This window comes from Pimephales promelas, chromosome 15 (genome assembly GCF_988280905.1).
Source record: "Pimephales promelas chromosome 15, fPimPro1.hap1.1, whole genome shotgun sequence".
NCBI classification, from domain to species: domain Eukaryota; kingdom Metazoa; phylum Chordata; class Actinopteri; order Cypriniformes; family Leuciscidae; genus Pimephales; species Pimephales promelas.
Genome location: NC_142783.1, coordinates 27143543 through 27155847, shown reverse-complemented (window position 1 = coordinate 27155847; position 12305 = coordinate 27143543). Strand labels below are relative to the sequence as shown.

Below are 12305 nucleotides of genomic sequence, written 5' to 3'. Positions count from 1 at the left end.
AGAGCATTTCAGTTGTGTTGTGTTATGAATTTATGTTTGATTTTTAAATTTCATTGTGCACTACTGGGCCACCATACTTTACTCTCCACATTTGCACATTTATTCTGTCAGGGCAGTTGATCATCAGAGCGCATATGCATATGACCTCTAATTAAATTCAGTTTAATAAGTTGAATCCAGAGTTCCTTATAGGTTTTGTACACTATTTTGGTCTTGTTCCAAGATGAGGAATGTTTAATTTGCAGCTCTGCCTATTTTGACCCTGGGGTTAAAGTTAGAAATTTCACAAACAAGGCTTAAACCTAGTCTTGTAGTGAACCTGTAAACTTGTGAACCTGTATCCTTTTTTCTAAAGCACATTAAAAAGCTACTTAAATGCACTAATTGAACTAAGGCCTAATCCTGGCTTAATCTAAGCCTTGTCTGTGAAACCAGGCCTAAAAATCCCAGTGATTTTCAGGACAAAAGTAACACGACTTTGGAAATCAGAGGAAATCCTACAAGCGAAATAAAGTTATTACTTTTAGTAAGTTATTAAAGTTATTAGTATTTACAAAACAATACAGAGAAAATGGAAAATCACTTAAAGGCAATGACTCATGAAAGAGTCTCTAAAAGAGGTATTGAATGTGGTTCCTGTCCAGTTTTCAATCAAAACTCATGTTATCTCCATGAGATGAAAGCCTCCACTGGCCTCTCGTAACTGCTCTTTCTTGCGGGCCTGCACCAGGGTAAAGACCACAGCACCGAGGGTGTTCCTCCCGAGAGAGATCCCTCTGCTGGTGATCCTCTCGCCGTAGCTTGAGCTCTTTTCCCTGCTGCTAACAAAGTATGTGCGGACCCCTCCCCGCTGCTCGCTAACCCCTTTGACGTAGATATCTCCTCTAAGCTGGAGCACAAAGCCGTGGTCGGCCAGGATACGGCTCGTGCCCTCCGGGACCTGAATACGCCCACTGAGCCCTGTGCTGTCCATCCGGCTAGCGAGATTCACAGTCATGCCCCAGATATCATACTGGGGCTTAGTGGCGCCAATCACCCCGGCGACTACAGGCCCATGAGAAATACCTGTGTGATAGAGGACCAGTTTTATGCACATTAATGATCTTTCAGAAGAAGAGCTAAGGTAGTTACAACAGTTAAAGATCAAAACCATTGTAAAGATTACAAGGCAAAAGTTAACTCTCATCCTCTCCTCGGATTCTGTGACAAATCCTTCCCTTGTGGTTCAAAATGACCAGAAGCCCTTAAATTATACTTTATACTTTTTATTTTGTACAGACTCTAGAGAATACTCCAGAACTTAATTTTTATATATTTTGAATGATTTGGGGTGGGGGGGGGGGATTTTGTATTATCTTTTTAAATTTACATTTAAATTACAAAAAAATATATAAATAAATAATCATTTAAGCACAGTCACATCCTTTCAACTTAAATTCAAAATAACTCTTCGAAACATGCATAAACCAGGATAGATCAGCTCAAAATGTCTCAGATTGGGGTCAATTTTGGTGACTTTGCCGAACTCTTGTGGTATTTGCCGTGCTCAACATGATATTTCATGACTCTTGCCTCTAGATGGCCTTATAGCTCCTCTGGGTCATAAAGTCATTTGTGTGTGTGTGTGTGTATTCATAGTTCATATTCAGATATAAAAATTTTGTCCAAGAAACAAAATGGATTTTCGGGGGGAAGGAATTCTTAAAAAGTCCAATTCTTAAAAACCATCTTTATCAAATATTAAATTCACAGACCATTTTCATCGCAACTGGCTTGGAGTGAATGGATTCATTTGCGTTCTGTCTTATTTCGTCTGTGCGTTCTGCCTTGCTAGTTCTAGCTAGAGTAGCGATTTTCATGATCGAATGGTGTCACTTCAGGGTAGTCTACTCGTCCACATTACTGGTAGTAATTTGTATGTAGCTAGTGTTGTGTTGTAGGCAGCCTAATGACAGGATGGAGGTTATCCTAATTTTAAGAAGTTATTTATGATGATTTTAAAGAGCATTCTTAAGAAATTCTTGAGAAAAGTTGTTTGGGAATACAAAATATTCTCATCTTTATTCTTAAATTAGAAAATAAGAAGAATCTTATATAAGCACTTGGTTTTTACTAGTAGAGACATTATATGAGAGAAGCACAATCTTACCGACACGCAACTGGAAGTTGTTTGAGGTACGTTTGTTTATTTCTTTCAAAGTTTCTTGCATGGCCAAAGCGAACAGAACCAGCGTACTGAGGTGAGCCCACTCGTCTTCACATTCCTATGAAATATACAAATACAGTTGAGCCTTAATTTACAAAAATGTAACTTTTCAGTTACTAAACTATTTAATTACTATTAATTATTATGAGTTTATTATTTTTTCTTGTATATTTTTATCTGATTCCAATATTGACCTAATTAAACTGGCGTGGATAGTATTTACAACAAATATGGTTGTCCAGTAGCCTATATTTCATGCATCTGCATTTATTGTCAGGCATACATTTTGAAATCACATGTCAAGGTGTCACTCACCTGTTTTTCAGGAGACAATCCAGAAGCAGCCATGTAGCAGCTGCCAATGGTTTTGATTTTCTCTATGTCCTGAAAGTAAGGCTCTTCCAGTAGCTAAGGGAACAACCGGGGGGGAAAAAGTAAGCCTGTCTCTGAAATATTTCACTATAACAATGTCTTATGATAAAAGAAGTGAGTGTTTGCACATAGCCTATACATTCCAGTATAGAAACACCTGAGCTGCTGTTAGCCGTTAAATCGCTGAGCATGTCCAGGCCTGGGCTTTTGACGACATTTGTTGCTAAGAGGATGCTGCACAAATCCACGTACCTCATCAAAGTCAGCGATGATCTCATTAAGAAGACGCAGGCACTCCACATCTTGATGAATCAACTCTTTCTTCTCGTAATAATCCGTAAAGTCTGGAATGGAAGCAAACATCACCCCAACTCGCTCATACGATTCAGAGAACAGGTCCTTGAAGCCAAAGAGTTAATACAGTCGTGTTACTGTTCATTTATTTATACTTATTGATTCAAGAAGAGTGCATAGATGCTAGAACAATTTAAATGCACCAAGTAGATCCTCATTTTGAAAACAGCTTGACAAAGTTATTACTTACATTATTGTTAAACTATTAGGGTTTGTCATTAAAAATCCACGCAACTACCTCATTGTTCCTGTCTCTCTCGAGAAAGTGGCGAGCTACATGGCCAGGAAGAATGTTGTACAGCAGACACTCATTATGCTCCCTCATTTCCTTCATGTCCTCCACTTCCTTTCTGGCCTGCAGACGCCACAGGAAGTCAAGCCTGGCTGTAGTTTCTAACTGTAGGTTCAAGCAGTAATAATTTCTTAAATTATACTGAGATAACTTAAAACACAAAATATAAATTGCATGTCAGCTTTTATTGTTTCAGTTATTTTACAATGGGATGATAATTAAAGCTAAGTGGTGATTTGACTGTTATTCGTATAATTAAAAATAAATATATGTATTAATTGTTAAATAAATAAATATGTAATGATTTTATGTAATTATATTGTTATTTAAATCACTGCATTCCTATAATATTTTTTTTAATAAGATGTTAATATACTACCTGTCTACTGTTGTAAAGGACGACCACAACAAACATGGCCATTAGCAACACAGAAATGCCTTTGCGTCTGAGGTACTGAGATCTGGGAAAAAACACACATATACACACATCAGAGGGGCTACAACAATTCAACAGTCCAGGAAGTAAATTGGTGGGGTCATGTCATGAACATTTTTTTGAGACTTTCTAAAAAAGTCTGATGTACTATTTAATGGTCAGTGACAAACAATAATCAAATCTGCATTTTAATTTAAACATATGCAATTTTACATTAAAAAATGTCTGTACAATTTCAATTGTTATTAAAATTAAAAAGCTCTAAAAAGTTTTAAAAGAATAACAAAAAAACATTTCCTTTACACTTTAAATGCACATTAATCATTAACAAAATGTAATTTTACATTTATAAATATCACCAAGTTAAGAAAATGCTTTATTCTTTGTGTTAGTCTCAACTAATATTGCTTTTTCAGATTAAAAAAAAAGTTTAATTTTTATTACTTTCAAAACTGTAAATTGACTCTAAACAACAATAATAAAAACATTGCAAAAATGGCTTATTCATCATCGAAGTGCCTAAGTGTCTTAAAGTCGAACACATTACCACATTCAGAAACTTGGTATGAGATATGACCTCTTCAATAAAGCAAAGTATTGTACCTCTGAATTTGGCCGTTTTGGTGTTGGCGGATAAAGAGCACATGGAAGGCTACCTCAATGAGGTATGTGTAAACTGCAATGACTAACATCAGCACTGCCAGCTTCAACAGACAGCTGAGTCTGAGGAACACGGCACACGTCACCATGGCCAACACACCACTAAAAACAAAGAACTGCAGAGAGACAAAGAGGTTAATAGTAGTGTAGTCACAGAAATGGTATACATAGTACCAGATTAAGAATTACTGGAAGTTGTCACACTTTTGTATCTAATTCATACTTTGCAGTCACGTGACTACTATGGATGCCTGGCGGGCAACAAACTGTTATTTTCAACGTAGAGTCCTGTAGTTCAATCAAGTCTGTCCGGATAACTATGGACTAGAATTAACTCCAAGGTGAAGGTAGTTAATTTGTGTAAAGCAGACAAGTTTTTTTTAGACAATCGAGCAGTAAAAATTCCTCTGTAAATGATCTAGCATAGACATCACAAACCTCAAAACAGCCCATCACACACTTTTGTTGGCAAAATACGACAGCTGCGTTTACACTGCTGCCGGCCCAGAAGTCATTCATTGTCCTTGCCCGCCAGCCAGTACTTGTGACGTCACGTGCAAAGTATGAATATGTATCTACCGTACCTCAGGATGGGTGCAGATGTTCACAGTCCACTGTGAGCCTTGTTTGGAGGTCTTGTTACTTTCCTCATCCTCTCCAACTGTGTTACACCACAACTGTACAGCAAAAAAATAAATTAAGTTTTTTTTTTTTTGATCATTAAGATAATTGGGTCCAAGAAAACTATCAATTTTGGCACTCACAATATCACAGGAGGCCACACCAAAGTTAATAGTAATAGCGACGAGGGTGAGCAGGTTACGGATGCTCTTGGTCTCGTGGATCCAACAGCAGAGATGCTGTAAGTATGGTGGGCAGCGCTTAAACTCCTCAGCCAGTGTGACCAGAAGCAGTAGCATGTAGACAAAGAGGAATACTAAAAACTGGATTACCATAGGACAGATTCTGTGGGGAGGGGGGGGACACATGCATTCAGAGTTATATATCGAAAATGTAACACATTTTAAAATTCAATGAAAGTCCACATTAGGCTTTTGAAATAATAATAATAGCTCACTGAGGTGAGGGGATGAGGGCCTGAACAGCCATGATGAAGAGGAGCATGAGGAAAGAGCAGGCCAAGTTGGACTTAAACATCTCATCTCGCATCTGAGAAAACTGAAAGTGCAAATCTTGTGTGGGCAAGTGCTCTATGACATATAAAGCTGTTCCTCTGCAGTCAATACCTTTCCCTCAATGTGTGCATCTTTGAAGACCAACGTGAAGGGTGTGATGTGTTCCTTGCGCATTCGTTCACTACTGCGCACCTCGATGGCCTGCTTGATTCTCTTGTTGATTTCTCGAGACCCGGCACAATGGGAAATAATCTGATTGGGCAACTGCACCAGGGAGCCATTGGTGAAAGTGGCTAAGATCTAAAAGATGACAAAACAAAAAGCATTGCAAGTGAAAAAGAAAATCTATTACAATTATTAATAGAGATGGATGACCTGTACCATGTATTGTATGTATGCATATCAAATTGTGTTTCTTAAAATGTCTGTGTGAGTAGGCTGCAAACTTACTTTCCCTATGGGGACAAATGAACTGAACTGATATTGGTTTTTGGCTGAAATTGGAGTTTTAGTGTGAGTAACACATTACACTACTATAATGTTGAATATAATGTATAATAATGCAATGGGGGAATTTTTGTGGGTCCTGATAATGTCAAATGTCTCATGTTACCATAGAGTGGCCTACATAATTTTAAATATATCTAGTCAATGACAATGAGTGCAAGCATATTAGTCTAAAATAACTCTGTATTTTCAGCTTCAGAATCATGAATATCTTACATTCTGGTGTCACCATTGTCCTGTGCATTAGGTTACCAGAACCAAGTCCAAGTCTATTCATTTACACCCCCAATGTAATACCAAATTTAGCATTTTAATCAACATAATTTTTTTGTTAACCTTTTACCATATGTCGGAGTATTGTAAAAATATTGTATTGTGAGTTCAGGTTCATGATATGTATCAAATCGTGACATGATGGTCTGGTTACACCACTTTGCCTTGCACACAGACTTCCATATTAAATGCTTACTGTAAACATGATTTTTGTTTAGCTTTACAAACAAGAGACTAGTCTTTTATAAATCATTTTCTAATGTAATCTGCCATGCCACTGATGCTGATGATAAAGTTTAACCTGTATCCGTCCTGGAAAATTCCTTTAGTATACTAAAGAATTCAATGAATAACATTGTATGGCACTATTTAACAGGTTTGATAACTTTATATCTTATCACTAACTAGAAAGAGAAGTAAGGTTTTAAGGCCAGCAGACTCACGCAGTTCATTCCAATAATGTTATCAAAAGGAAGCTCAGCACTCCATGTAGTTTCATCTTTGCTGGTTTGCCGGACTTTAGGAGGCTCCTTGTCTTCCTGTGGGGTTTGGCGGATCAGAAAAGTGTCGACCTTGTGTTTGCGTAAAAACTCATTCCGTTCATGGCCTCGACCTTCTTCTGTCTCATATACACCCTCTAGACAGTCCAAGGTTGCTTGTGATATATGAATCCTCCTAATATTATACAATTTGTTTTATTATTCTAATATCAATTGCATTTAGTTAAACATATGACCATGGTATTGATCCAGTATACTTACCCTGGGACTCCTCCAGCCTCTAGCATGTTGGCAACGTCTACGTCCCAAGACCACACATCAAACTGCCATTTCTGCAGACCCAAAACCCCACACAGAACCGAACCGGAGTGGATCCCGATACGCATGTCCACATCTCTCTTCAGCTCCTTACGTACATAACTGACAAAAGGAGAGAGAAGAATAACATTTTTCCCATTTTTGATCATCTCTTTTGATTTCATCAACAGAAATGGACTTAAATTTCTATAAGGCAACTTGGAAATAACAGAATATGAATATTCAAAAAGAGGGTAAACGTCCTGCAAAGTTCCAATAGAGCTCAAACACTTCCAGCAGGGGTCACCAGCGGGGTTCAAAACAATAAATCATTTGTTACGCAATTGACTCAATTCAAAGCAATCCTCAATTCGAGGAGCTTTGTCTCTCATCATCACTTGTGTTCAAATCACTGTCCCTTCGTCTATAGCCTTTGGTTTAAAGGTTACATTCACACGTGTCTAAGTTTTAGCCAGGCGCTAAAAGCTATCGGTTGAGGTAAAGGGCTTTAACTTGTATGCGTGTAGGGTTGCTAGGGAGCTAGCTTTGGCTACACGCAATCACTTGTTTACACAAGGGTCTGTTAGGTTGGTGCTGTTATCAGATTATACCAGAGTCCGTCTATGGAGAGTCTTGGCACTTCCGATCATAGACAGTAAAAGAAATGGACACAGCGACCCCCTTGATTTCAATGGAGAGAATTGAAGCCCAATAGGAGCATAGACATAATAAATACATTGACACCCTATTGGCCGCTGGAGCGTACGTCAATGGCGCCGCCATATTGGGGATGGCAACTTTCCCATACCTCTCATGCCGGGAATTGAGAAAAATGCCTGTTTTGTGCGCTGCTTGGGGCTGTACAAATCGCCACACAATTGAAAACAGCTTTCGAGGAAGTACCTTTCACAGGCAAGACTGAAAATTTGTTTTTGGTTGTATTTGTATGAATACAATGACGTAACGAATAATAAGGCCTTAATCAGTGACTGAGGAGCATTGCTCAGATCACCTTCAAAAATGGAGAAAATGGGGATTTCTTCACCCACAATCAGATTAATTTGTTATGGTACCATTTACACGCGTGGATAATCTGAGATTTCTTCGTCAGAGAAGGATTACGCTGTTGCAAAAAATGTTAGTGGCGCGCTAGAGCATGTCTTTGGGGGAAATCAACATTTGACTAGCTTGCTTACAATCTCTGGATCAGGAAAGACATTGAGAATTAGACACAAACCCTTTGAGTGGGGGGTGGGGGTGTCTAACACGTAAAATACACACCGTATAGTGTTTATCATGGCCAGACCCAGCTCCACACAGCAGCGAGCATGTGCGGTTTGGGGCTCTGGGACCCCAGACACACAGTAGTAACAATCTCCAAGAATCTTTATCCTCATGCAATGATTCTCCTAAAATATCAAAAGATATCTTTTAATAATCTTCTAACATTGCACATCTCTACACTTTGGCATAAAGTAAGACATCTGACACTAAAATTAATTGTGACTGTTGTGATATTTACAATAGTTACAACAATTCCAGCTCATACGGTAAATTACAGTCAAACACACATTGACCAAAACCGTTTTCTCCAACTGCCCGTAAAACTCAAAGGTTAATCTTTCTCACCTCAGCAAGGCGATCAAAGCGGCCGAACAGCTCATTGAGTGTGCGCACCAATTCCTGAGCCGACATGGTCATGGAGAGAGAGGTGAAGCCTTTTATATCAGCAAACAGGATACTGAGACAAGAGCACATATATGTTCATTTCACGAACCATCCTCGCAGTCTAAATGTGCTGGAAGGTAGTACTGCACAGGAAGCAGTGTGTACCTGACGTCTTTGTATTGATGAATGTAGGTCTTATGGAACTGTTGAGGAAGTAATTCATCATCCATAGAAGTCATATCACCAATCATCTCCATAGCAATAAACCGAGGAAGAATGGACATCACCAAGCGTTCCTAACGCAAAATGATTTCTCATTTCCTGAGGTTCCAGATTAATGATCTATGAAAATCATACTAAGTCAAGAATCACAAACCTGTCTCTTGTTCTCTTGCTCCATCTTGACTCGTCCTTCAATGCAACGTCGCGTCTCAAGGAACGCCTGTCTTTGTGCACGATCCGATAAGTAGTGGATGAACAGTCCTGCCGTATTCATACCCATGTACAACAGACCTTTCGCTAGTAACTGGACGAAAACCAAGAGTAAAAGTTAGCTAAGAGTTAGCTTAGTTAAAAGTGATTGAAGACAGTCTTGAGATTCTGATACTGGTGTACTCTTGTGCCATAACAATGGAGCATTTATCAAAAGTTTATCAATCATTTATCAACTCTTGACTCAAAATCTCAAGGACAGTTCTCGTGATCATCTTCAAGTTCGATTGGGAATTAATGTCTTTTTACTTTTGGGCACTAAGGCAAAAATCAAAAGTGAACTTTTAAGTTTAATGAGCTTTGATCTTTACCTTTCTTACAATGGCCGTGTCATTGTAGTTCCTGAGGGCATCCACCAAAAGGTGCAAGGCAGCGGTGAGGAACCCTGTGCAGATGGACCACAGAAGAGGTAGAGGCAATAGCGTGTAGGTGGCGAACAGGGTGAAGAGCACATGCCAGGACTGGTCCTTCTCCAATCCAAATACCAAACTACCCAGTGCCTGAACAGTCTGGGACAGCCAACTCGCCAGCCCAGCATAGCGCAGGTAATCTGGACACATCAATCCTTTATAGGTTAGAACTAAGACGCATATGACTGCTCCAAGTGCCATGAAGAGCCCAGCCAACCATCCTTGTTGAAGGTCAACCATCTCAGGGGCCACTGCCAGGTATATGAAGAGAATATGGAGTTTGGTAAGGATATCGATGACATTAGTGACTACAAGGGAAGTTCGGCGCTGACCAGATGAATGATGCTGGTACAGACGCTCGAGATCATGTGATTTGAACTTGTGTTGGAGAGCAGGAAGGAAGACTCCACGCACCGTGGAGCCCCAGCTCACAAAGAAGTCTGCGTCACTGAGCGAGTCGTCGGACTTTCGAGTGGAGGTGGAGTTGCGGTCTCGCACTGGGTGGATGCGGGCCGCAGAGGAGCGCCGCTTGTGCATGCCAGCATTGCTCCGTGCAGCTTTGTTACGAATCTGCCTGTTGATGTCATCGATGTAGGCATCAGTAACAATGATTTTGTGAGAATTGGCCACTCGTCCCTCGTGGTGCATTCCTCGTTGGTCGATGATGTGACGTACCGCATTCTGCCACATTAGTTGCTTGCGTTTTAGGTGGGGCGGGGGAGGCGCAGATGTGCATACCTTGGGCTGAAAAGTGACTCCTGTAGAACTCAAAGCCATTTTCTGAATCGTACCTGAACAGGCTTTAGATCCCAAAACTCAGATAAAGACCTCCATCAACTGCACAAACCTGAAACAAGAGAGAAAAACGATTTAATAGTATAGATGGAACATGTATGAAACTCAAAAACAAACTTTAAAATGATTTAACACTGCATGTAAAATGACAATACACGTCATTTCCTCAGAAGAATACATCAAAAACAAGTTTAATACACTCTAAGTCACCCAAAACAAGTTCAATACCCCCCAAAATACCCCTAGAACAAGTTCAATATCCCCCAAATGATTTAATAATAAAAATTCCCAGAGAACAAAATCGATTAAAACCATGTATCCACATGCAAAAAATGGAAGGATACTTGCCATTGATGTGGTGTTGCAAGCTTGATAAATCTTGTAACAATGCATGCATCTGCTCTGCCATGAACAGTAGCCCAGGTAAACTGATCCAGACACAAGCAAATATCTAATATGGCAAATTCTTGTCCCTCAGTGGTGTAATGCTCAGCAGCTGAGTGCAGAATGAGTCTTCTTTGACAGTTTTCCCTTCTGCCATGCCATGCACCATAACTATGCAAAGCATAGCGATGTAAATATAATACAACCTCCGTCCAGTTGAAAAAGACGCCCTGTCTGCGGATGATTGACTCTGTCTTGAGAGTTGAGTAGCGTTGTCTTCGGGTTATGAAGTGATTGCTCTGCCAGATGGTCTGAAAAGCTGTCCTGACCCTGTCTGACCATTTCCCAGAGGTAGCAGGGAACAATCTGCTGAAGCTTATCCTATTCAAGAATTTTGACTCTTGATAGATATGTTAGAGGCAAAAATAAGTGGACTTGAACTCAGCACAGACAGCGAAAGAGGAGTTTGAGATCTAATGGACATGCACAGAGATACACACGCACACAGGTAGTAATAGGTTTGAATATAGGGGATTATCTACTCAGCAATAGCGCATGTGATCCAGTAAGGCCTCACAGCTAACAGGATAATGTCCATGGCCTGGTGAGTTTATGTGTGGAGGCAAGAGCTAGTTTAAAATCTAATTGCTCTGTAAATGTATTTTTGGAAAGCCCTGTTTTGTTTACTCCATGTTTCAAATAGTTGGTTTAAAGTGTTTTTTTGTTTTCACAATATCTAGTCCATCTTGCCCAGATACATAAGTACTTTATAAGGAGAAAAAGTGATAATTTGTGATTGGTTGACATCTGCTTTTGTGCAGACACAAAGCAGGGTTTTAGTTAGCACTTAGCAGGCTAGGTCACTGATTCAGAGAATGAGGGAACTAAGCTGGATAAAGTGCTTCTCACTGATCTGGTTACCGACAATATGTGCCAGGTCAGAAAGTGACTGAACCATCTGTTTCAGTCACTTTAGTGGATGACTTGGGCTAAACAATCTTGAGTTGCATTTAATTTAACCCCCTGGACTAATTTTCGTAGTATTTCTAAAGCCAGCAGCCATATCATCCTGTAGCCTAAGACTGAATCTAAGCCTGGTTAGTACCTGGATGGGAGACCTGGGAAAACTATGGTTGCTGCTGGAAGAGGTGTTAGTGAGGCCAGCAGGGGCTGCCAACCTGACGCCCCAGTATAGAGATGGGGACACTATACTGTCAAAGAGCAGTGTCCTTCAGATGAGATGTTAAACCGAGGATGACTTTCAACGGAGTAGATGTGTAACCCCGGTGACCTGGCCAAATTTGCCCAGTGGCCTCTGTCCATCATGGCCTCCTAATAATCCCCATGTATAAACACTAACTGGCTTCATCACTGTCTGCTCTCCACCAATAAGCTGGTGTATAGTGGGTGTCTGGCGCAATATGACTGCCGTCACATCATCCAGGTGGATGCAACACATTGGTGATGGTTGAAGAGATTGGTGGTGGTTGAGGAGATTTGAAGAAATCAAAAGGGACCAAAAG

At 40.0% G+C, this 12305-nt stretch overlaps 1 protein-coding gene across 1 annotated transcript; it reads right to left on the bottom strand.

The window, feature by feature from the left end:
* Positions 1 to 349: 349 nt before the first annotated feature.
* LOC120481867 (adenylate cyclase type 8) lies at positions 350 to 10423 on the bottom strand. The gene is made up of 18 exons (XM_039675760.2): positions 9505 to 10423; positions 9078 to 9227; positions 8867 to 8997; positions 8663 to 8774; positions 8315 to 8442; positions 6998 to 7156; positions 6680 to 6911; positions 5568 to 5756; positions 5399 to 5499; positions 5085 to 5286; positions 4905 to 4997; positions 4264 to 4436; positions 3604 to 3685; positions 3171 to 3329; positions 2831 to 2977; positions 2522 to 2614; positions 2150 to 2264; positions 350 to 1065 (listed from the first exon to the last, which is right to left on the bottom strand). Exons 1-18 carry the CDS (start codon positions 10378 to 10380, stop codon positions 659 to 661), a joined length of 3549 nt encoding a protein of 1182 aa, XP_039531694.2. The 5' UTR covers positions 10381 to 10423; the 3' UTR covers positions 350 to 658.
* Positions 10424 to 12305: the final 1882 nt, after the last annotated feature.